General features: G+C 47.7%; 2 protein-coding genes across 2 annotated transcripts in view; one reads left to right on the forward strand and one right to left on the reverse strand.

Moving 5' to 3' along the window:
- Nucleotides 1–2,024: 2,024 nt before the first annotated feature.
- LOC144102527 (uncharacterized) overlaps nt 2,025–26,221 on the reverse strand; it is a 29,634-nt gene continuing 5,437 nt past the window's right edge. The window contains exon 4 of the mRNA XM_077635779.1: nt 2,025–2,140. Coding sequence (XP_077491905.1) covers nt 2,025–2,140 — 116 coding nt within the window. The remainder of the gene's footprint in view (nt 2,141–26,221) is intronic.
- Nucleotides 22,591–25,627, forward strand: LOC144101553 (uncharacterized). The gene is made up of 3 exons (XM_077634716.1): nt 22,591–22,714; nt 22,776–22,833; nt 24,937–25,627. Exons 1-3 carry the CDS (start codon nt 22,591–22,593, stop codon nt 25,625–25,627), a joined length of 873 nt encoding a protein of 290 aa, XP_077490842.1.

Consider the following 26,221-nt stretch of genomic DNA (forward strand, 5'->3'; position numbering starts at 1 on the left):
TGCAGTTTAACACGAGGCGTAATCGCTTGCGGCAATAGCCTATATCTGTCGTGCAGTGGCCAGTGAAGCTAATCTGTTCATGCTGCCACGTGTTCGAATCGAAGCCGCGGCAAGATTTCTTTATTCATTGATTTACAGTTCGCCCATTATCACCCTCAAGGTCAAGCTTCACACAAATCGGTGAGCCGGAGTGACCACGTGAACTAGTGCTTGGATGTTCACAGTATTTCCAAACTCCTTTTTAATTGCGCACAAGAAAGAAAGTGTATGAAACAACTATTGATTCCTGCCATATGTTCAGCAGGAGGCTGTAACCGAGAACGCATAAATCGCCTCTGCTATACAGCTTTCAACCATGACTAACTAATGTGCAATTTCAGGTGTCCATTATGCTAAAGGGACGCCTTAAGGAGGCACTGAGGACATCTCAGTAGAAACTGATTTGTATTACCTCTCTTCTTTGTGTGTGAATTTGCGGATTAAAAGCAAAAAGTGTCAGTGATTACCGTGTACAATAGCGCCGAGGCTTCGGCCGGAAAAAAAAAGTTCTTTTACGTTACCACATTTTACCTTTTAGTTTATCACAATATTAGACCGAAAGATCTACTTAACGACCAAAGCTGCAAAAGCCGGGCCATCGCTGAAGCCTTCACTTTGCGTAAAATAATGTTGCTGCGACTGGGATCAGAACACGCGGCAGCGCAGCAAGATCAGCTTCGTTGGCAACTACGCGAAAGCGCTATGCTCTCGCCGGAGCCGATCACGCCTCGTGTTGTTGCTGATGTTGTTGCCTCAAAAGCGATGGCACATACACACGGTGCGGGACTGGCCAGGCATTGGTGCAGATACAAACAGGTGAAAAGTTATCCATGTTTATCTCAAGTAGCTCATAAATATAACTACAACACACACTCGCGCCCTGCATTGCACATCGTCGTCTTCGCCAAGTTCCATCTGCGGCGTTAACCGATCAGATCAGCTTAATCTCGATAAGAGCTTAACTTGAGTTTGATATCGTCTCCAGACGTGCCGACGATCCAGCAAAGCCAAACCCTGGCCAGTCAGGATAAAACAAGCTTTCGCACGTCTGCTTGATTTAAATGCATTGAAACCCTACCATTTTTTACCTTCTCTCTTACTAAAAGCCAAGTTTTCAGTGAGAGTCGCTTCTTTGTGTTTCGAATGCGGTAATAACCATTGGATACCGAAGAATTTCAACTTTTCCTCGGTACCCCTTCATCATAGCTGAATATACGGGATCACTGAAGCTGTATAAGTATGCCTGAATCTGTACTCCAAAAACGATAGAGTGAAGTTTTCGGAGTGCCTCTATCTATTGGAAATAACAAGCCGTATGTACTACTTTGCAGACACAACTACCTAGCTACAGTTCCCGTTCTGTTGCAAAACCTAGCTAGCATGTCATCGACATTAAAGGTTTAAAGAGGAAATCCCGGCTTATCATTTCTCTTTCAGATTTCTCAAAATGAAGAACACGCAACTGTTTACAAAAAGCGCGGTGGCGGAACAATGCGAGCAATGTGAGGTCACGATTGGCTTCGAGGGGACCATTTTGCTGGACATCCAGCTGCGCCCTCGCAGAAGGGTCTTGCATGAGTCATGGTATATTTATCAGACGCTGGCAAATGTTCACCGCTCCCATGGAACACTTCCCACCACTTCTATCCACGGTCTGCGGCCAGTGACCTGACGGCTGCGTAAACGAGGGCTTAAAAAGGCAAGCTGCAACTCGCCCCTAGTCAAACATAATGAAGCAACCTAGTACACTTTTAAACGCCGTGTGTTATTTCTTTTTTGGTCGGCGTCCATTTGTAGCTTAAATCATTTGCCCAACCAGATATACCTCTGTCGCAGGTTTTCTTTTCAAAAAAAGGTGCAAAAATACCGCGATAACAAAGCCTACAGCTGTTTAAACATAACTGAGGCTACCATGGCAAACCGTTCTATTCCGAACAAAGCTGTTGGAACTTTCCGAACAGCTGCGGTTAGCGCACGCAGTGAGTCTAATCATGCAATAGTTTGGGCGTCCATTTACCTCCGTCAATGTAGTCTTGATGGAACACTTTGCAGTTGTTGCAGTCAACATAGGCCGCTGTCATAGTGAAGTTGACCTGTGGCTCTGCAAAATATAACATTTTACATTGAAAATGAGCCTGCCAAACTCCTGAGGACCGATTGCACTAATCGTAAACTCGGGGAAAAAACCTGTCTAATTCAGTATTAGATATAGCATTGCAGAAATGCTGGCCAGCTTTATGCACAATCGATTATTCTATGTATGACGCACTTAAAAACACACGCAATATACGGAGTTTCGAATGTTCATATTACGTAGTTGTTCCTCTTCTTTTACCTCACTTACTCAAGCACCCTGTAAACCGGGTAGGTGTGATAAACGCAGTACAATAGCAGAAAAAAGGTGACGTTCAGCATGTTGCATGTGTTACATCAACACTGCAAAAAGCTGGCAAACACCTATCATTGTTACAGAAATGGAAAAACAAATGAAGCATGTACATAAGAGCACACCCATTTAAAAGATTCGTACCCACAATAACATAAAGGCAATGCACAGAAAAAAAGGAAAGGTATTTGAAATGTCAGCTCATAGCTTTAACATCATAATAGAAAGATGGGGCTAAAGTTTTGAAGAATGAAACTAGTTTTGGTGGTGGCGGTGAAAGCATTTATTTGAATATTGCAGAGAGGTTGCGTGGGGAGCAATCCCTAGTGGGCCGCTCCCCTTACAGTACTATGTGGAGTCCCTTATTCAGGGACCTCATTGGTCTGGGTCGCCACTCGAGCTCGCTGAACTAGGGCTTGTTGGGCCGGTAAGTCCAGGCAGCTGAGCAGGGCCGCCTCCCAGTCCTCTCGGGTAGGGGAAGGGGTTAGGGGCGGAAGAGAAGGATTGTGTTGACATGCCCAGACCATGTGGAACGTGTCAGCCACCTCCACACAGAAAGAGCAGAGGCCAAAGAAGTGTCGAAATGTTTGAGCACTGCCGGGCACAGTAGAGTGTTAGTAAAAAGTCTAAGCAGTATTCTCTCGTCCGCTTTCTCTAGCCCCTTGAGAGGAGCCTGGTACTGACGGTGCGAGTCCCGGTAATAAGTGGAGATATCTTTGAAAGTTAACAGAGGACAGGAGCTCTGGTCCAGATCGGTAGGGTCTACGTCGAGGGCCCGGTTAGTGAGTGCGCGGGCGACCGAGTTGGCAGCCTCATTCCCTGGTAGGCACTGGTGGCCTGGAGTCCAAATGAGAAATCGGGTCGTGGGGATCCTGATCTCGAGCTGCTCTCCGAAGTATTCGTTGCGCTGTTCGCGTTATCCAGCCCAGTTCATAATTCTGGCAAGCCCCTCGCGAGTCAGATATGATGAATTTAGTTTCAGCGTGGGAGGCGGCTAGGGCAATTTCTACCTCTTCCGCGTGGGTTGTGCTAAGTGCCTTAAAAGTAAAGCCCTCAAGGGCCCTTGAATATCTATAATAAAAAGTGAGACCGTTAAACTGTCTTCCCTCGTGAGCGACTGCGGCCGTGTACCATCCTCCCCTGGAATGATGTGGGCCCGCAACGTCTACATAGAAAACGCTGTGTTTGGAGCCATAATGGCGGTGCAGGGCATTCGCCCGCGCCTGACGCCGTCCATTGTGGTTCTCTCTGTCCATTTTGGTAGGAAGGGGTCGAACACGGAGGGCGCCTCTCCATAGTTCTGGCACTCGTACCCTTTCCTCAATGTGATGGTCATGTTGTACATGTAGCCGCACGAATCATTGTTCAAAAATATACTGTTACGATGTACAGAGGAGAAGACCTTCCGGCGTCAGCAAACAAGTACGAGCTTTGATAACGACCGATCGTGCAGAATAGAAGAAAATAAACCTGTGAAAGGACAGCATACTGCGGCAGACGACTATAAAAATATTGGAATGTTTTTGTACATATTTCCTTATAATGGCAATAGCTTGAGCAGAACTCGAGGTTTTGCCAGAAATTTATATCCTAAATTGGCAAAAATCTGAGGCTAGAGCCGGCCGTTCCACCGTGCAGTTTATGACTTCACGGCTCTCCAATTAATTCGGCCTCTTCGCCTGGAGTTAATATACTACACTTCATGAATAAGACACAGCGTAATATATAGGTTATTTTTAATTTATTAAATTTTGTGAAAGATTTTTGAGACATTGTTTTATTCTTTTGTGGCTTTTACGCTTCCTTCACGGCTTATCCATGTTTGCTAACATAGAGTTTCTTACTATTAACTAGAGGGAAAGCTGGCGCTCCGCCTATGGGAGTTTTCATGGAGCTTCCTCGAGACCACCTGTACCACCATGGGTGCTCTAGGCATCATAGGGCGGAGAGCTCCCGACTGCAAACTTACAACGTTTGGCAAAAAATTAATTTAAAAAACAAACGTTGCTCGATAATTAAGAATGTCCTAACATTCAATATCCTGTCTAGAAGTTTTAACAAACGAGCAGAAAAGCATGTAAAAGCAAATTTAGCTGAAAATAGGAAATAGCTTTCTCTCCTTTTCGCCAAGCATTGCAGACCACAAAAGCCAATACTTCGTGCTTAACAGGCACATTTTTAAAAAATAAATATGTTTTTGAAAAAAATGTTGTCGTTCAACTTTTCAAAATGTTTTTCCACAGCATTCCGGAAAACAAAAACCTTTTATTGCCGTCGTGTGCTGTTGCGTTTTCGCTACTATGGCTTTTGAGCACTACTTTTACACCGTGGATACGGAATGGAACATCTTAGAAACGCAACTCTGTTCCTGAGAAAAACCTACAGTCCCGCACCAAGTAGCTCATCGCCCCATGATGCTTTGCGCGCCCGTGGAGGTACAGGTGCAGCGTCGCCAGCTTTCCCTCTAGTTATTAAATAGCAAGAAACTCTATGTTTGCTAAACATCTCTTTTATAGTTTTCATAAAGGCAGGCTGCCGCGTTGTCTTCTGCGGTGCTGGCATTGGCATCACTGCTGGCGGCAAAACGGCTTTTGGTGACTGCTATAGCTAACACCAGAATTATTTTGTTACAGTATTTTTCAAAACCACTTTATTTCCCTCAACTGTATAGTTTTGACCAAACCTGTTCACCTTGGTTAACGGTACGCTCATTACTTCACATCTCCTTGGCGATGGAACTGTCGTCGTGTTAAACAGTTGCATTAACATTATATTAACTAACATTATATTGGACCCAATTTCTGTGTTTGCCGACGCCGTCAGCAAAAGAAAATGAGACCACCCCGTCGAAAAATTAGGAATTAAATTGTTCTGCTCTGTTTTTAAGCTCCTCAGCAGGATATTCGTTTGTTCTGGATAGGCGCTTTCTATTCAACTTAAAGGACACAGCCTATAAAAATCAGCAGATATATCACTCTCGTCGGGGATAAGAATGGGCAGTCAGGATGTCAGGAGAACGACCAAGGTCGAGTTTTAATCAGCTCTGATATTTATAGTTGAAGATAGGGAGGGATTAGTGTAAACAGATAACAAGGACTAAGCGCTTAGCAATGCAGCATACAGATAGCTTGCGTGCCTTCATCTGATATCCTGTGATCCTCCTTCTCAACTTATGTTCACCGCCAAGCTGAACCTGCAGCGATGGCTCAATGGTTATAGCGTTCGGATATACAAAGCTTGAGTTTCCGTGTACAAACCCGGCCGCGGCGGTCGCGTTACGGTGGAGGCGAAACGCGAATGCGCCCGTGTGCTGTGCGATGTCAGTGCACGTTAGAGACCCCCTAATGGTCGTATTTATTCGGGACACCTCCACTACGGCACCTTTTTCTTCCTTTCTTCTTGCTCTCTCTTCTTAATCCCTTTCCTCAAGACGCGGGTGCGGTGTCCATCGAGATGTGGCAATTACTGCGCCATTTCCTTTCGTCACAAACCAAGTTACAATTTTTTTTTCAAGCTCAATACCGGTGGCTTGTCTGCTTGAAACGCTAGTCCTAACCAAGATGCTCTGGTGGTCGCATCTGTCGTGTTGTCCTTTGCGGTGGCTGAAGCATTGACTGAGCTGTCGTCGGGCGAACCACAGTGGCTGAAGGAATGGCAGCTAAGCTGCCGTTGGTGGAACCGCCATGGCAGTTGATAGTGCCTCTTGTGGCGAAGCGGTGTACTCGTCTAGATCGTCGTCTGATGAGCTGATATCAAACTGTTCGTTCACTGCCAAAAGGTGCCGACGGTTGCGGCTAAGAATAGCATGTTCTCTGTGCGCAAGTTAAAGGTCTACGGCCCGGCCGGTTTAATTAACCTGGTTTTTCGTGAACAAGACCTCCCATTCAAATGTTCCACGTCGTTGTTGATGAGGTGAGCTAGAGAGAGTGGGTGGCTACGTGTCTGCTTCTAGGTCTGTGTTTTCGCTTTTCGTTGTCTTCTCGCGTGTGGCATGGGTCGCACAGTGCCCTCCGTGAGACCGAATGCTGACGACGCCCCTGCGGAGCAATTCCCGGCACGGTGGGCGCATTCTCAAGTGAGAAACCCCAACCGGAACCCTCAGGGGCAAGCTAGGCTTAGCTCGGCGCTGCCGAGCGAGGCCGCGCTACGCGTCTGCATGGATTCTGCGTTGTCGACGACAGCTACGTGGATGCCCGCTGTGTTGCCACCTGACGCAGCCTCCACGTCCACGCAATAGTCAGCGCCTCTGGGCCTCCAGCCTGCGCCGTCTTCCGATGCTACGACTTTGGCCTGTGACATGGACTGCTCCACCGCCTCCGTGCCCGTGGCACTCCCTCAAGAAACTGTGCCCGTCGCGCCAGTTCAGTATTCCCACCAAGAGCCGTCACCAGCGTCTGAGCCTCCTCCACAGATGCCTCCCGTGAGTCAAGGCTCTCTTCCGCCTGCTGCGAACTCGTTCCGCGTTACCATCAAGCCTACATTGCGCTTTGATATGACTTCCATCCCTGCCCGGAATGTTCAAGCCATAATTGACCACGCTCTTGGCTCTTCGAACTACTGCGGGTTTGTCGTCCATCGCCCATCGAACACTATCACGGTAAACTTGTCATCCTTGATGGACGCCCAGAAACTATGCGCAGTTACGCGGATACCCCTGGATGACAGCAAGCATGTCCCGGTGCAAATATATTTTGCATCTGGTCCTGACACGCTCCGCTGCATGGTTTATAATGCCGACAGCACGAGCCCTCACGAGGAGGTGCGCGCAAATATTCGCTGCTCAACTCATGTTGTACTGCAAGCACGGCCTATGGGTCGCTGGGGCTCATACCTGCTCATCCTGCAAGGCCCGTTGACTCTCCCGAAGTACCTTACCTACTACGGTGTGATCGTCAAACCACAGCCCTTCCGACCTCGTCGTATTTTTGTTATCACTGCCACAAAGAAGGACATATGCAAAATACCTGCCCTAATCCAGCAGCTGTGGCCGACATAAATGAACCAACAGTTCATTGTGCCCTGTGCAAATCGCCGGACCATGACATTCACTCCCCCACTTGTCCAAAGAAGAAGCAAGCGAAGTTTCACAAGTCGCCTGCAAAAATGGATGTTCCTACAAATAATCGCTTTGCAGCTCTCGCATGTGACGACAACGACTTCCCTGAACTTCCTTTATCTGAGCCCGCTGCTCACCATACATCTCCTCTCCAGCGTACATATGCACAAGCGGCTCACCTTCCCGGATCAAATGGTACGCCAAAACGTCCAGTGCATCCATCACATGTGGATACCACAAACGAAGACACAGCTTTAGACAATGCAATCGTGGAGGCTCGCCGCCGACTAGATGAACTCACCCAGCGCCGGGAACAGCGTCGTTCTCAATCCTCTCGAAGAATTCTGATAACTCGGGAGCAATCATCAAAGGAATCACCTAGGGTAAGCACTGGTCCACAATCAGGTGTCGTCCAGCTGTTAGCCGTGACTGCTCCGACAGTGGATAAGATAATAGCGCTGATGAAGCAGGTGACATCCCTCATCGTGGAAGCTCTTCGGCCTCGTCATGGATAGCGCATCATCATCGGTGGTGGTGCAGTGGAACTGTCGAGGATTCGCTAATAAGGCTTCTGAAGTGAACATCCGCCTTCGCGACGGAAAGCTGAGGGCATGAGCGTTCCTACTGCAAGTGCATAATGCACTCCCACGCCTTTCAGGTTTCTGCGCATAACATTCACCCTCTATCCCTGATCGCCGTTGCAGCGCCTCCTCCCTCAGTCCAGGTAAATCTGCAATTTATATTCACAGTTCAGTTCCGCACACACCGCTCGACCTTTCACGGTGGTGCAACACACGTCAAGAGGTTGTCGCCCTTCTCGCAAAACCTGCACGCACACCCCTTATTCTAGTTTCTTTTTATAGTCGTCCTGGCTCCGCATCTCCCAATCTGGGATGGGTTCGTTTTCTACGTTCTACCAACTCGGGTATCCCTATTCTAGTTGGTGGTGACTTCAACGGCGCACACACTGCGTGGGGTTACCCATCGCATTCCTCAAGGGGTTCACACATCCAAGGGAGCTTTTCAGATCATTCCTTTCAACTTTTAAACCACCCGAATACTTCTACCCGCCCACGAGGTGGCCGGTATTCACCTGATTTGACTTGGTGGTTAGGCCCCGGTAACCCTCGTTGGGCTGTTGATTCTGATACTTGGGGTAGCGATCACAGCCCTATTTTTATCTCCCTCACGCCTACGCGTCTGCGGAAAATACGCCGCACTGTGCGGATAACATCATGGGACTCTGTACGCGCAGACAATCATTTATATACATTCAACCCCTCTTCAGCACTGTCTACTCTCTCTGCTGTTCTCGCTACTCACACTATTACCACTACTGTAAATGAAGACGACCCAAACCCGGACATACATCTCTTGAATCTGTGGGCTCTTCGTTGCCAGGCGGATCTTTACGCTACTCGTCACCCCGATGACCCTTCGACTCTTCCTACTCTTCACCGCGCTACCGCACGGGCGCGACGCTATGCAAAGTGGCTAGGCAGGCAACGCTGGGCTGAATGGTGTGCCCGCCTGTCCTCTACGCAGGGCAATCGTCATCTTTGGAGAGTGTTTCACGCCATGGAGCACCCTTCTCAGATTGCAGATTACACAGAGAGCATTCGCCTCGCGCTAAATGTGGATGAGGACACTTTTGGACAACAAGCGGCCCGTCAATTTTTTCCAAACCATGACTGCACCGCTACGTCTCCACCTGACTTATCGGTAACAGAGCCCCCCGATGGGATTACTTCTGACCTCACCATGGCAGAGCTGCTGGCCTCCATTGAACGTTTAAAAACTACTACTACTCCCGGGCACGACGGCATACCTAACTCCTTATTCCGTAACTTGGAAGGGAGGGCTTTGCAAACCCTACTTGATACTTTTAACGAAGTGTGGCTTTCTGGCGTCATGCCGGGAGACTGGAAGCATTCTATTGTGGTTCAAATACCCAAGTCAGGTCAGCCTCCAGTATCTCTCTCGGCTGTTCGTCCAATTTTCCTTACGCCTACCATCTGCAAGCTTTATGAAAACATTCTAGCCGCACGCTTGTCGTCGTGGCTGGAATCCCATGATTGTTACCCAGATTCCCAAATTGGTTTCCGCCCACAAATTGGAACGGAGGACGGCCTTGCTACTTTGGCTGCTGACGTGCTTGACCACTCTCCGCAGAATCACCTTGTACGAACCGTAGTCGCTACAGACATAACAAAGGCATATGATAACATCCTTCACTCTGCCATTCTTGCCTCCCTTCAAACTCTTGGTTTCCCTCACCGGTTCCTTCTCTCCATTCACGTCTTTTTAGCAAATCGAACCTTCAACGTGCGTGTCCACGGAAAGCCTTTTGGTAATTTCACTTCCAATAGAGGAGTGCCGCAGGGCCCCGTTCTCGCACCCACATTATTTAATGTGGCTTTAATTCCTCTTTTTTGAGCCCTAGAGACCATCCCTTCTATCCGCGTGCTTGCATATGCCGTTGATATCACCTTGTGGTGCTGTCATCCAGATGCGTCTATTCATCAGTCGGTCCTTCAACACGCGCTGGATGTACTGACATCTCACCTCCCACCTCTGGGCCTAACACTCTCTCCTACTAAATCATGTTTCATTCGAATTGGAAATAACGCCGCCTTACGGAAAGCTCCTTTAAATTTTACGGTACATAACTCTCTGATTCCTCAGATAGAAACTGTTCGTATTCTTGGTCTTCTCCTCCATACATCTGGGACTGGCACCCCGTGGCTGACAGCCACCCGTAAATCGGCTCACGCTACTCTAGGTCTGATTCGTCGCATAGCTATGCGCTCTGGTGGCGCACGTGCTCATACGGCCCGCCAGCTTGTGCGCTCTATACTTCAGCCACGGATAGTATATCAGGCACAATTTCAACGTCTCACCCGCAGACAGTGGGACTCCCTTGAAGCTATCAATCGTGAGGCTATGCCCGTCATAACATATCTGCCTCGTTTAACACCCATACCAGTGCTACAGGAGTTCGCCCAACTTAATACACTCAGTGAAATCATCGACCAACGGGTGGCAAATAGAGCTCGAAAACAGTCTCTCAAACTTCATCGTTTAAAGGCACTTCCACCGTGGTCCTATTGCCAGCTCACTGACAATCACCCCACTGTTTCCCCGTCGGTATCAGCAGCGTGTCTGCCTGAAGGGTGCATATTATACACGGATGCATCACATTCTGCAGAGAGGGGTGTTACTGCTGTGTATAGTCCATCTCATCCGCATCTCAACTCTCGCGCGACGTATACTGGGGATACGTGCACTCCCCTGGCATTGGAACTTCAAGCCATTTATGATGTCATTGCTTCCCTTCCGCTTGTTCCAACATTCAGTACAGTTCATATTTACACCGACTCCCGCGCCGCCCTTAAACAGCTTAAGGCTGTTCGACGAACGTTCCAGATTTCACAATCTATTCATGTGCTCTGCGCAAAGTATCCATGTCCTGTGCGCATACACTGGATTCGCGGCCATGCCAAGGTTCCACATAACATTCAAGCGGATGCTATGACTCATCTTCATACATTAGACAATCCGCCACCTTCCCCTCTTCCCCCAGATCCGTTCCTGTCCCATGTTTTCGATTCCGAAGTTCTGCGCCAGCGAACACGCGCTCTAATTCCTCCGTGTTCGCACCCTCTCCCCCGTAGTCTTACTCGGCAGGAGGAGGTATCCGTGCGCCGGATTCTGGCAGGGGCGGCTCTGACACCATCTGTCCGTCATCGGTGGCGTGCCAAACATCTGCCAGTACCTGACAGGTGCCCTGACTGTAGTGCTGCACCGGACATTTGTGACGTGCGGCACTTGTTGTGGACGTGCTCAGCGACGGCTGCTATCAGAAAACGGCTCCTCAGGGAGGTGGGCCTGCGGTGGAACCGCGAAAGGGACTACGTGAAGTGGACTATGGACAACCGTTTCATTAACAACCTCTGCGACTACCTCAGCGCAACGGTTCTTCACTCCTTCTTTTAACTTTCAATCCCGTGCATTCCTTCCCTCGCTTTCCTTTTTCAACTTAAGCCTCATGGCACACTTCTCGAATAAATAAAAAAAAGAGTCTGCTGGTTGTGGGTTATCCGACGGTGTTTTCTTAACTTTATTGCATGCAGGGAACTGAAGTCCGGCACTGGTGTGCGCAACCACCTTCATTGCAGCAGCTCGCCTGGCGTACGGAAATCTTCAGTAGGGTTCGCCCTGTAATTCAACTTGCCCAGCCAAAAGCACGGCCTTGCAGCTTTCGTTCTCTTTATATTGCGCATCACTATTTGTACTCCTTTTTCGGCCAGCCCTTTAGATTGAGGATGTTCCCGGCTTGATGTGAGAAGTTTGAAATCGTAAAGCTGCGTAAAACGTGCAAACGCATCACTACTAAACTGGGGGCTGTTATCTGTGCTAATCTCAGCGGGGATACCGTACCTTGAAAATATCGCACTCTAGGTATGGATGACCGAACTTGCGGTCGTATCGGCCAGTCATTCCTCATATAGGAACTTGAACATCGAATCATAGGACCGCAGAACATGCCTTCTGGAGTATTCAAAGAGATCAACACATACACGGTGCCATGGTTGAGTAGGCGTTGGCCGAAGAATCAAAGGCTCTGTTGGTTGCTTACAAGCGCATGTCTTGCTCGTTGGGCAACTTTCTATCAGTGACTGAATGTCTGAGTTTATGTTCGGCCATAACACCATTTGCCGAGCTCTAGCTTTGCACTTCAACTGTACAAGATGGCCTGCGTGAATTTGCTTCAATATGTCGTTGCGCAGGCTTGACGGTATCACTACTTTCGATCCTTTCAAATATATGCCGTTTACGACGGGAACCTCACCAGCCACAGGTTACAGCGGGCCGTCCACATTGTCACCCTTTGCTAGCTTACGGAGCACTACTACAAGGTGCTGTTCGTAAGCGGCTTCTTGCGCAAGTTTTGCTGCTGTCTTTTGAGGTAGAAGTGGTGACACGAAGGCGGCCGCGTGAATTTCTACGTCGTACGCGTCTGTAGTCGCCCTGTGTTCACAAGCAAGGGACCGGGACAGCGTATCAGCAAGGGCCATCTGTTTTCCAGGAACTAACGTCGGTGTGCGCTCGTACTTCAGCAGCCTCAGGAAGAAACTTTGCTATGCCCTTTAGTTGAGATTTTTATCAACTGAACGTGGTCAATCTCGAGGATAAGTGGGCAGCCATAAACAAAATTATCGATGCTTTCGAAACCGAACTCAAAAGCCAATAAATATTTACTTGTAGAAACGAGACCGGAGCGGAGTCTAACATTCTTCTGATATTGTTCCGATCCTGTCAGCGTTCTTGACGCGTACACTACCGCCTTCCAGCAATCACCGTGATGTGTAAAAGTGCGGAGTCAACGTCACTTTGAGAGACATCCGCAGTTACTCTTGTCTGCACACATGGGCCAAATATGACAAGCACTGGTTCTATGCTTAACTACTGACATATAGCTTACCATTCGTTTTCGTGATCCGATGTCCAATAAAAATGGCTTCCTGATTGACGAGTGAACGTAGAGTTGACGCACGCTGAAAAATTGACGGTAGGTACTTGCAAAAGTATTTAACGACTCCAGCAACATTTGTGGCGCCATTTTGTATTTGGAGTTGGGCCTTTTCAGAAGACCATCTAAAAGATTGGGGTTGGTTCTAAGGCCATTGTGGCTAAATATGTCACCCAGGCACACAGCTTCTTGCATGCCGAAATGGCATTTGGATCGATTAAACTTATACCCGCTTTTTCAGCTCCTTTAAGTGCATTGCGCAGCCTCTGGTCGTGTGCCGCCCTCGTCGCACCACAGGTCAGTACATCCTCCACGCACACCCGTGCCCTAGGGAGGCTTTTGAAAACTTCATTTGGGGCCTTCTGACACGCCTTGCCAGTTGATGCTGCTTCGAATAGAAGTCGGAGGAAACGAGAACGGCTCAAGGGGCTAGCAAATGCGCATAATTTCAACGACTGCTCATCCAATGGGATTTTGTGAAATCCAACTTTTTCGTCTAGATACGAGCAAACCTGAGTTGTGCCATATGAACTATTTATGTTGCTGGGACTATTTAGTCTCCGGAAGTGCCGCATGATGGACCGCCACGCCGAATCACTACGGTCATCAAAATCTTTGTTTCGTAAACAATGCGCTTTGGTGAGGGGAGTATATGCTGCCCTGCAAGAGCCGCCTAGCTGGCTCCCCTATCTGGATGCATGTGTGTGCCTCCCATACTTTTGACGCTTAGAAAGGAGGGGTCATGCAGGGGTATGGTGGCCTGGTATTTTGTGGCGTAAGCATGCTTAGACCTTTTTTTCAGACACTATTTCTAAGCAAACAAAAAAAGATGCCGTAGCGCAGTTGGTAGAGCCCCGGACACGAAATTGGGATGTAATGGGTTCGGGTCAAGCCCGAGGCATGTGTTTTTTTTGCGGGCGTTTAACGTCCCAAAGAACTCAGGCTATGAGGGACGCCGTAGTGAAGGGCTGCAGAAATTTCCACCACTTGGAGTCTTTAACGTGCACTGACATGGCACAGTACACGGGCATCTGGAATTTTGCCTCGATCAAAATTCGACTGCGGCGGCCGGAATTAAACCAGCGTCTTTCGGGTCAGCAGCTGAGTGCCATAACCACTGAAGCACCACGGCCGGCTGTTTTTTTTCATTAACCTTTCATTGATGAAAATCTACAAATTTAAGAAAAGGGCACCCTTTGTGTTGTTTAGCTTCCGTGACATGGCTTCCGTCATGACTGCTCGTGACTAGTGAAGCTATGGTTGAGCTTTTTCTTATATGCCTATACAAAAGTTCAATACACGCTTAAAAATGTGGTTATCTGAAAATTACAAAAATAACCCTACAGGTGATTTTCTCCGGGTCAAAGAGCAACGGCACACTACGTCCAAACGTTCGAGTTCTGTGCTGACCTTCGAACAAAATAAGCGTTTTATATCTATTCGCCAGCAGAGTGCGCCTTCTTTAAAATTTTGCTTCAGTTGCTCATGTGGCCTCTGTGACCTTGGCCCATAAAGACGTTGTAATGGCCGTTCATCTCATGGTGGGGAAGGAGTGAGCTTTAGATAAATGAATGCCACAATTTTGCCCCGGTAGAAGCTATACAGATTGCTCAGTTTTCAGAGATGGCCCGAACTCGTTCATGGGCGCATACATCGGAAGATCTTCGCGGAAGAAAGCAAGAAGCTTGTCCATATTGAAGACAAAAGCATATAACACGCGCCACTTGTGCAACGTCTGCTTGGCTGCTACACTACACCAGACTGGATCTCTGAGTTGGAGATTTGCTTATCAACTCTGTATAATCACTCAAAGAGAAAAGAAAAATAGTTTTGGAGTCCGAACTGTCATGCACGAAAGGACATTGCCCCCTTTAAGCCTTCCAAACAAATCCAGGGGCGTTTTTGTGATATACGAGATCTTTCATCGAAGACTTCATGTAATTATCAGAAACTTGCTTTTGGTAGTAAAATATGGCTTTTGCGAAATAGTATTACCAGCGTTGGTAGACACAACAAAACCGGTGATTTGTTCAAAGTATTAGGCTGATTAAAATGTTTATTATTTAACTATTCAAATATTAAAGTTAAGTGCCTCATTGCAGATAGTGCTTTTAGCCTGTTGTTAGTATTAGCCATATAATTTTTTTTTATAATTTCGAAAACGCAGTTACCTTTGGCGCTGTGGCTCCACCAAACTTGGCTACATCGTTTCAAAATGCATGCGCTTTTGAAAAGCGTTCAGGCAAAGGAAGCGTTTCAGTGCACGTAACTTGGCAAAAAAGCGAAATTTTGTCGATCCTCAGCGCCAAGGGTAATCGCACTTTCTAAATTCTAAAAACTGATGTGGCTATTACTAACGTCCCGCTACATATCTCTAGTTCCAACTACGCCCCTAGCTCTAGTACTTGTCAAGTAAGTTATTAGAAATGAGTTAAACAGCCTACTATTTAAAACGATTCAGCGATTTTCTTGTGTCCGCCAAAACTACTAATATTATGCTGAAGAAGCGAAATTTTTACGGCAAAAAACCTATTTTGGGAATTACTTCGTCTTCCTTGAAACACCTGCCGTAAAAGGCAATATGCAAGCAGGACTAAACCACGAAGCAGCTAAACATAATGGAGACTCCCAACTCAAAACGTTTTATATGAGCCGGTCGTATAAAATTATGGGAATATGGAGTCCATAAATGAAGAAAAAATATATGGAAATCTATATCTTGTCTGTATGGCGCCTATAAGTTATCAACATAACCTCTATTCGATTTCCATAAAGTGAACACTCCGTCATATGGATTCCGTAAGTTTCCATACATGCTTCCACACAGTCCGCACAAACTCCTTACGGTATACTGAATCCATAAAATTTCGTATACCAACGCATAAAATTCTGGAACTGGTTATAAGAAAACTTGTAGCGAACAGCAAAATTTGCATAAGAGTGAACAACAAATCGAGCTGCAAGGGAAAGGAAGTAGCCAAGGTGCAAATTGCTATGACAGCTCCAAATGCATCCCACAACAAACACCACTGTGTGTGCTGCGTAAGCTTCAGTAATGCTCCTTAAATGGATCGGCCCCGCCCTTATCCTCACTTCCCTTCCCGGGCAAGCAGCCGTTGTGCCCCCAGTACCGCTCAACTTTTGCTACCTGTCGGCCATCTACAGTGATGACTCGCTGCGTAGTAGTTTCCATACATCAAGAACTGTTCCCGCGCACAATTATTCGCCACTTTATTGCATCTCACACTGTCAGTGCAATCAAAATTAGGAGCTGCGAGGCCATAACGTGAGCCTGTAACCAGTCCTCAAAAGTTAGGCTTTATACTAACAGGAGCGCAATATTAGAGCTTTGCACGAGGCACTACATGTATGAAAGTATTGTTAAACATTTTCTGATAATCGCACTGCTCATTCCTATCTTCAGATTTCATACGATGCGAAGTTAAATATATTTTAATCCAGGGCTGATCATTTTCGCTAAAGTAACCGTTTCTCTCTTCCTTCCATTGCGGACATGCGGACATGCTCGAAAAAAAAACAGATGTGATAAAACATCCTTGGATATTTCATTCTGCCTACAAATAAAAACCGGACAAAGGAATCAAACAAAACTGTTGATTATATACCGCTATACAAAACTATTATATAATGTTTAATAAATTACGTGGCTACAGTGTATGCAGAGTTCCCCTAGATTTGATCACCGATTTGCTCACCGATTTGCAGAATACCGCTTACAGCAAGTTCGCATAAATGAGCCCTGTTGCGATAAGGTGGCAATTACCCAAGGTGTTCCCCAACATTCCATATTAGTACCTTTGTTATTCTTAGTGTGCCGTAATGATATATCCAAATATTACGTTGCCCCGACCTTGTAATGTACACCGACGACACGAACGTTATTCTGAAGAAAACTACCTGCATTATATTTGGGCCCATCAATATCATTGAACGCTGTGCAAATAATATTCTATACGGAGGCCCAATGAATGACAGTGGCAGCAGTCCTAAATTCCTGGGCGTCTGGTTTTCAGGAGAGTCTTTCTTGGACGATTCATGTTTCTGATCTTGTATCTCACCTATATAAAACAGTTGGTTGTCCTTATAGTATTGCCGATGTCACACAGTTTGACTATATGCTACGCAATTTTTTAGTTCAGATTGTCAATTGCATTTTTGCATGCGGCAATACGATTAAAAGCAATTATAACAAATTGATAACTGCAAAAAGGTGTTACGAGCAATCGAAGGAAATTACGGTCGTCCTCAGCATTTGGATAGCGCACCTCTTTTCCTCACACACAGTTTGCTTAAAGAAGATCAAGTATATTTTTATCGTTTGTCCGAACTTGTATACAACACCCGACTGTGCACCACCATTACAAACAGTTCTTTACTACACTACCACCTTCGAACACACAGAGAAGTGGTCCCTTGTGCTCGTAACCCCTACTGCAAACAGAAAATTACCTATCAAGCATCTACTGCCCTAAATAATATTTCCAGTGATCTTGAATTCACTAATTCTCTAAACCATTTTATTGAAATAATTAGACTGCTTGATGGCAAATGACATGCATAATTATTAAAGTTTTGTCCTGTGATGTCCTGACACTATCATATTATATTCTGCATCTGCTGCACATATCTGAAATCGGTATCACTATACTTTAACAGAGTCTTTCATCTTTTCTTTTTGTGCACATAAGAAATGAAATTCAATTTTATGGCTTACATTGTTGCTCCGCTATCCGCTATGACCACTTTTCAAGCAGCCTGCGTATCTTTCATTCATTGTAAAGCGTAATTTTTTAAAGTGCACAGTACTCCAACAGAGAGAGAGAGAGAAAAAGACGAAAGGAAAGGCAGGGAGGCTCACTAGGCAGCGTCTGGTATGCTATCCTATACGTGGGATGGGGAACATGCCCGTTGGCCATTACTTGCAGGGTACACAGGGCACAGATATTTCACAACATTTAATTCCGTACTGTGTCCTTTAAAAACTTGAAAAGTGCCTTCAAAGCTGTCCTCTGCGATGAAGGCTTACTCCAAGGACCCAGAATCTTGGCTTCAGTAAGGGGCCGAGGATCTAAACGGCGGAGTGTTGCAGCCAGGAGTGCACGCTCACGCTGAAACCGAGGGCAGTTACAAAGAAGGTGTTCTATAGTTTCGGCGCACCCACACATTTCACACGCAGGAGAGTCTGCCATTGCGATTAAGGGGGAGTAGGCACTTGTGAACGCCACTCCCAGCCACAGGCGACACAACAGCGTAGCATCGCAGCGGGAGAAGCCGGACGGAGGGCTCAGTTGAAGTAAGGGGTCTAGGCGGTGCAGACGGCAGGTGGAGTTGCCAGGAGGAGATCATGAAGCTAAAATCTCTTATCGGCCAAGCAATCGCTGATGCCTTGCTGCGTCGACTCTTGTCAACAGTATCTGGACAATGTTGGAACTGCCGTGAGACCCTCGAGCTACAACGTCAGCTGAGTCGTTTCCAATAATCCCACAGTGTCCCGGTATCTACTGGAAGACCATGTGATGACCCTCATCCTGCGCCTGGTGTTGAAGATATCTTAATTAAGCTACGAGTTGATCATGATCGCCATGACATAAAGCAGAATTAAGACATTGTAGGGCTGCTTTCTAGTCGCAGAACACAGCCAATTTTTGGGGGCGTTTGCGCACCAATGTACTGCACAGCCGCACGAAGAGCAGAAATTCTGACCCGGTGGAGGTTGTCCGATGCGAAGTTTGCTGGATATTACTGGTCCGTTTCGCAGGAATGACCAAAGCGTAGGTTGCACTTGTACCTGAGACCTAACTATCTGTATACACATGAATGCGGTCACTATATGTGGCGTGGAGTAGGTAGAGTGTCAACTGTTTAATGGCCGGCGTCGATAAGTTCGATTTTTTCGTTATTCCCGGAATTGTAAGGTGCACGCACGGCTCCCGCAGACACCACAGCACAGAAGAAGGCCGTGCTGCCGGGGTGAACTGTGATGGGTGACTGGTGAGCTGCTATAACCTTTAAAAACGCTGCGTGTGGTCTTTGATCTGCCACTGACACAAGGTGCTGCTATGGAATCCTTGTTAGTTGTCGTATGTCGATCCGCAGGGTGTCAAGTGTTATATACGTCGAGAGCGTGTAGTCCTGGGCGAGTGCAATGGTAGCAACTGTTGATGCGCTGCGAGGGAGACCCAGGCATCTGCAAAATGCCTGACCTTGTACAGTTCGAAGGGCACGCAAATTCGTTTTGCACGTGCTTGAAAGCACTGGTGCACTATACCGCAAAAATCCCAAAAAGAGTGCTCTGTACAATTGCAGCACTGATGGAATCAATGAGCCCCATGATTTTCCGCCAAGAAATCTGAGCAGATGTGTGAGAGAGCATAGCTTCTTTTTTACAAAGCCGCAATGTTGGCTCCATGATAAATTGCGGTATATAACCATTCCTAAAAAACGATGAGAAGCACGATAGGCAATGGCATGGGCGTCAATAGTTAGGGGATCAGGAGTCATATATTAGCGCGGAAACGCCACTATAGCGCACTTCTTGGCTGACACGCTCAGAACTTGCTTTCGGAGATGGGAGGAAGTAATGGTTGCTGCCCTCTGAAGTCTAGCTCGCACCTGGAGACCCGTCACAGAGGTGGCCCAGTGGCAGATGTAGTCGGCATACATAGAGAATAGACGGTATTAGGTAGGTTCGCCATGAGTCTTATAAGTGTTAGATTAAACAAAGGACTGAGCACTCCACCCTGGGGCAGGCCCCGGTATGTGTAATGCACGGATGTGGAGCCACCTTCACACATAATAAACAATGTCCTTTTGGTCAGATAGCTTTGGATCCACTTATACATCCGTCCACCGATTCCAACAGCCTCTAGTGCATCAAGGATGGCCTTATGTGTCACGTTACCATATGCAGCTTTCAAACCAAGAAAACGTGCCGCGCACATGCACTTATGGCGTTTCTGTTGCTGTACTGCGGACACAAGATCAATGACGTTGTCTATAGAGGAGAGACCCCTTTCAGAAACCCGCCATGGCATTAGGATACACGTCATTGTGCTCAAGGTGCCACTCTAGACGCGCCAGAAGCATTCTTTCCATGACTTTTCTCACACAACTGGCCAAAGCTATTGGCCTGTATGGTAACAGGTGGAGCAGGTATTTCCCTGGTTTTAGTAGTGGCATCATGCGACAGGATTTCCACTGGGGAGGAACAACTTCATCTTGCCACGAGTGGTTGTAAAGGCTGAGTAGCTCTCTACGCGCGTCGTGGCCAAGGTGGCACAGCGCTGCATATGTAATAACGTCTGGACCTGGTGCAGACGAACGCTTACTTTCTGCAAGGGCAGCATCAAGTTCGTCACGAGTAAAGACAACATTCTTCGCTGAATAACGTGATGCAGGGGGAACACGCTGGGGACCCGAGGCAGTCACTACACCCGCGATTGTCCTGTAGAAGTCAGGTGCAAACTCAACCCCGTGACGGTTTTGGTGTAGAGCCAACGCATAGAAAGGCAGTATTTGCTATGGAATCGTTCGAAGCCTCCGAATTTTCCGCAAAATTAGGGACATGGGCTTTCGAGGATCCAGAGATTGACAGAACTTCCAGCATTCTTCCCCCAACGTGTCGATTCATCGCTTGATTTTCCTCTGCTCACGACGCGCCTCTCTGAGGTCCCTTACGCATTTGGTCCGTCTGTAACGCGTCTTTCAGCACGGCGACGAAAAGCACGTAGGTGCTAGAATTCAATATCAAATTCGGTGTGCATTCTAGTTGACGTGAAGAAGCCTCTAGCAGACATCATTTCTGTTGCTATAATGTCCTCCAAACTGGAAGTGAGGGCTTCTTTGCACGCCTCTTTCATTCGAGTTTTAATTGCCATCCAATCGATGTGCACGTGTTTAGCTAGGCCGGATGCCCCAAAACCAGAAATTTGGAGGTAGGTGGGTTTGCGGTCAACCCCGTGGGTGTGCACATCACAAAACCACTGGACACGCTGGCGCAGAGACCGCGAAACTAGCGTCAGGTCTAGACAAATTTTGTATGAACTGCCTCGCAGGTATGTCGGGCTGCCGTCATTCATTACGGAAAGTTCATTTTCTGAAGCAAATAAGGCAAGATTCCTCCCTCTGGCGTTGACATAGGACTTCTCCACAGTTGGTGGTGGGCGTTGAAATCTCCGCTAATAATTCAAGGAGCCCGGGTTGCCTCCATAACTGTCTTCAACCTCTCGCAGTCAAAATGAGAGGAGGGGTAGACATAAGCTGCAATCAGTGTGAACTCTATGAATCTTTTTATGACTATGAAATACACGTACTGATTGTCATTGTGAGGTTGAACTGGGCAGAAAAGTACGTTATGTCGGTGCGGATGTAGACCAGAACTTTGCTGCGCTCCCCGCTTGTCGGAGCAAAGAAGGTCTCGTACCCGGAAAGTCTCATTTCTTGGGATAAGTTATGTTCACAGATGACTAACATCGGGACGTGGTTGTTGAAAATATATTGCCGAAAACTTGCGATTCGTGGCTTTAGGCCTCTTGCGTTACACTGGAGGACCGCAGCGCTCCTGATTTGCTAACGAAACGTGGGAAGCTGGCTAGCCATTCTGTTTTAAAGGTCTTGTACTGCTGGAACCAGGGAGTCCAGCACCAGTAAGACTCTTCGGGCGGTTGGCGATTGCAGGGCCTGTATCAGAGGGCGAATGGCGTTGACCACCGTCCTAAGGATCACGAGGGCTTGGCGATCTTGCTCTGGGAGCCCTTTTCTAACGACAGGTGAGCTCGGCTATGGGAGCTTGCGCTGAGGAGGCTCAGCCGGATGTAACGGCGGAAGCGCTGGCCAAGCATCCGCAAACGAAGAGGTCTAATTATCCTTGGCAATATCTCGCTGACTGGACACGCTTGGACGTGATGGCACGGGAGGAGGTTGTGAAGGAGGTGCCGTGGGTGCATCGATGTGGTTGCTTTTTGCAATAGACTTTCTTGAATTCTTCTTGCAGCGAGAACGCCTTTTCCGAACAGTCGCGGAAGCTTCACGGTGCGTAATTTTGTCCCGAACCGTTGCTTTAGAACAGCACCCTCGTTTTTTTATGCGCAGACAGGTCTTAGATGAGGCTTCATGAGGTCCGTTGCAGTTGGAGCACTTGAGCACTTGTGCATTACTGGACTCTGCGCTGTGAGCTCAGGCAGAACGAAAACACACTATAGTGTTGTTGCAGACCCCGCTAGCGTGACCCAGTTTCGAACATTTGTACTATTTCTGGGATTTTTGAATAAATGGCCGCACGGCATGACGGAAATGGTCCACGTTCACGTCTGACGGAAGTCTGTCGCATTGAAACAAAATATTCGCGCAACGGGAATTGCCCAGACGTGATACCTGTAGAATTACGGTGCCTTCGTTTGCCGGCCTCACGATTTTGGGCAAATCATCTCGCGTGATAGTCGCGTCGACATCATAGATTACGCAAGAGGAAGACTCACCCCCGACGAGCGGGATAAGAGTAAGCACTGTTAAACCACCGAGCTGAGTTATGGCCCGCAGTGGTTCCAGCGCGGCCGCATGGTGCACGCCAACGGCTACAATGCTCTTCCGCGCATTTACTCGAACGTCTTTTATTTCGTTAGGCACGAGGGCCTCGAGTTCTACAGAGACAACTTGCCTGTTAAGCCACCTCATGTAGTCGGTTGGCTGCACAGGAAGGGCGAGGATGGTGTGTGTCGGTGTGTTGCCACTTGTTTTTGCAGTGGACTCACTGGGTGACGATCCGGCTCTTAGAAGTCTTCTCTTGGTCTTCCGGCTGAGGTAGGTCTCAAAGTCGTCCTCACTGCTGTCCTCGCTGAAGTACTCGATGTTGTCATAGCTGTTGGTATGACTTGGACGGCTGCAGCGCATCCTCGACGTGCTAGAGGAGCAGGCCGCCAGGCTATACGGATGCCCAAGAGGGTTCAGATTCATCGCCGTATGACGGGGGACGGCATCCCCACAGTATACACGAAAAATCACTGAAAAAAGTTGGAGGCTGACTGAAAGCGCTCCACAAGGATGCACTTCGTCGTCTTCTTTTCCCGCTGTACTCCAAAGTGCAAAAGAGAGCTGTGGCCTCGAGAGGCGACACATTGACTTTTGATTCAGCATCAACTTTCTTCGTTAGAAAGAATAAATCCTTTGATTTGGTTTTATTAGTCAGACAGAAAGTTGGCTTGACGACGCACTCCTCTTGCTGTTTTTATGTGGATTGTGCCCCCTCTGAATCGTTACTTCAGCTTTTCAGCGAGTGTGTAGGAGAGGGTACTGTCTAGAAGGCATGAAGGCTTGTAGCCAACCAAGTTGCGCAGCTAAACAGACCGTTTGCTGTGTTCGGCATATGCTAGCCGAATTTTAGTATATTGCGCCAGTTCTACCAACACAATAATCGATTACTCAAATTTCAGTCAGCGCTTGTGCTATGTGAGAAGATTGACACCGGTACTAAAGACTTCGAGCCGTACCTGCACACAGCGTATTGAATTTTTTACGCTCTCTTTCACGAGATCCGTCGCTCATCTTCCTAACTGTTTTAGGGTAGCAGTGTTTTGCGCATCAATGGACTGCGGGTTTTATCTTTCAGATCCTGACGCTGCGCACACACTCGCTGTGATTTGACCTTGTTCTTTTGGGCTGCTTTGTCAGAAAACGGCTCGGCATCGTCGTTTCCCTATGCTAATCCACTATCTCTTTTCATGTATCGCCCACGCCACCGTGAGCGCAGATTCAAACGTGATTAACTTCAACCAAACTGTCCACTAGACTACGAATACACAAAGGAGTGAATGGCGTGTCCCACTCACCTCTGCCGAAACCCTCCGTGCCTCTCATTAGGAGGAACACGGGCTAAATTGACTAGTAATTATGAAAGCAACGTTGTCGCGAAGTAGATGTATTAATCAAGTGCTGGTGTTGCTGTGAAGGTACTGAATAGGCTTATTATGGAATTTTCTGAAGCAATCGCCTGCACATGAAAGCAGATTCCGCTATTATGGGACCTGTTGCGTATAGGTGGCGCTTTCGAACACATTCAATGAAGGTTTTTGGTGTAGGAATTTTGGCGGGCTTTTACGTTGCGTAGTGCCGAAGGTTTTTTCTGCAGGAATTTTGGCGGGCTTCTACGTCGCGTAGTGCCGTAGGTTTTTTTGCAGAAATTTTGGCGGGCTTTTACGTTAGGTAGTGCCTAAGGTTTTTGGGTAGGAATATTAGCGGGCGTTTACGTTGCGTAGTGCCGAAGGTTTTTATGTACCAATTTTAGCGGGCTCTTACGCTGCGTAATGCCGAAGGTTTTTCTGTAGGAATTTTGGCGGGCTTTTACGTTAGTGCCTAAGGTTTTTGTATAGGAATTTTGGCGGACTTTTACGTTGCGTAGTGCCGAAGGTTTTTCTGTAGGAATTTTGGCGGGCTTTTACGTTGCGTAGTCGACTGGACGACGGGCCGGCAAGCTAGGAAAGTCAAGATGGACGGGGACGGGGAGTTAGTGCACTGCCAGAAGTGTGACCGTTGGTGATATTTAGACGAGACCAAGTTCAGGAGCATAGCCGAGACAGATGGGGCTAGCTTCGCGTGCAAGATATGTAAGCGTTTTGAGGAGGCCGTTCAGATGTTGAAAGGGGAATGGAAAGCTACGATTAAGGAACTCAAAGGGGACCTGAAGGCGGAAGGAGGGAAACAGATTGAGTTCGAAACTAAGGTCGCCGAGTCGCTTAAGAGGGAGGAGGCTAATGCCGACCAGTTGGAGCGAATTGTGGGCGAGCTGAAGGAGGGGCAGGAAAAGCGGGCCCAGCTAGAAGAGCAGGTAGAAGCGCTCAGATCGCGGCCGGCAGGGCACCCCGCTTCGGAGCAGTGTCAGGTGGGGGACGAGGCTCGTCGATCCTACAGTGATGTAGCGCAGCAGGCTTTGAGTGGGGAAGAGAAAGAGGCAAAAACTCGCGAGAGTAGCGTACGGCGGCGGGAGAGACAGCTAGTGCGATCCGGAGGGCAACAGTCGCAATCAGGAAGCGAACGGTTAGTGCGGAGGAGGGTTCTGGTAGTCGGTGACTCGAACGTAGCGAGGGTTGATGGAGGCGTTTTGACTACAGTGAAGGCGGACAGGAGCGTGCAGATGGAGGCACAGTCAGGGAAGTGCATGGTAGATGCAATGGCCGAAGCTCAGGAGGTGGTGGGGGGCAGCATGGATGGCGAACACGTTGTCGTTATCCATGCTGGTCTCAACGATGTGCTGAAGGGGAGGAGCCAGAATCTCGAGGAGTTAGAAGTGGGCATGCGTAGGCTTAGAGAGTCCTCTGAGAGTGTGCATGTGACCATATGCAGAATCCCAGAGGTCCAGAGACAGGCTAGGGAAACGGAAAGGAGGATCATCGAGGCTAACCGTGTAATTAGGCTATCGAGTCGACGACTAAGATACGAGGTGATGGAAGTGAACAGCGAAGTGTACGAGGCCAGGCCCCACCCTTTTGCACAGGATGGCATTCACTACGATGGTGCCACTGCCAAGAGGGTGTGTAGTAGGATAGGTCGCCAGGCAACAGCTTTTTTTTGGGGACCCAAAGCTCTGAGGGAACCACTGTAGAAAAGGAAGAACCAAGATCAAAGGGACGATGGAACCATAGGAGAGGAAAAAGCCACAAGCGCAAGGGCCAAGTTAATTCAGATATATGTTTCATTAACATGCAAGGTGGCAGGAATAGGCTTAAATGGGAAGAAATTGAAGAACATTTAAGGCAGGGGGAATTAATGGTATATGGTTTAGTGGAAACACATCTTAGGTACATGGAGCAACCACCCTGTAACCCAAACTACGCATGGGAATATTGCAATAGAATAGATGGCAGCAGAAAGGGGGGGTGGAATTGGGGCATTCATTCATAAAAGTAAGAATTTCCAAAGGGTTAAATTGGAATGCAAAGAACATTTATGGCTAAAAGGAAAAGTGGAAGAGGGAGCAAACACTCCCTGGCCTTGTATACCTGTGGACAGGAGCTAATGCCAAAGAGGAAAACAGGAAAATGTTAGAATGTATTGCAAGCGACATTGATGAGCTAGGAGGACAAGGCGAGATAATTATATTAGGCTACATGAATGCACATATAGAAGACCTGGATGGGCACACAGATTGGACAGGAAGCATGCTGCAGGACATGTGTGACTGGCATGATTTAGTTTT

Source organism: Amblyomma americanum, chromosome 8 (assembly GCF_052857255.1).
Source record: "Amblyomma americanum isolate KBUSLIRL-KWMA chromosome 8, ASM5285725v1, whole genome shotgun sequence".
In the NCBI taxonomy this organism is placed as follows: domain Eukaryota; kingdom Metazoa; phylum Arthropoda; class Arachnida; order Ixodida; family Ixodidae; genus Amblyomma; species Amblyomma americanum.

What these genes read in the sequence shown, in the direction of transcription:
- LOC144101553 (XM_077634716.1), top strand. Translation starts at nt 22,591, where the DNA reads ATGGTGCACGCCAACGGCTACAATGCTCTTCCGCGCATTTACTCGAAC. An exon ending in TAAGCCACCTCATGTAGTCG is followed by an intron (nt 22,715 to 22,775) that starts GTTGGCTGCACA and finishes TTGTTTTTGCAG; the next exon opens with TGGACTCACTGGGTGACGAT. An exon ending in CTCTTGGTCTTCCGGCTGAG is followed by an intron (nt 22,834 to 24,936) that starts GTAGGTCTCAAA and finishes TCGATCCTACAG; the next exon opens with TGATGTAGCGCAGCAGGCTT.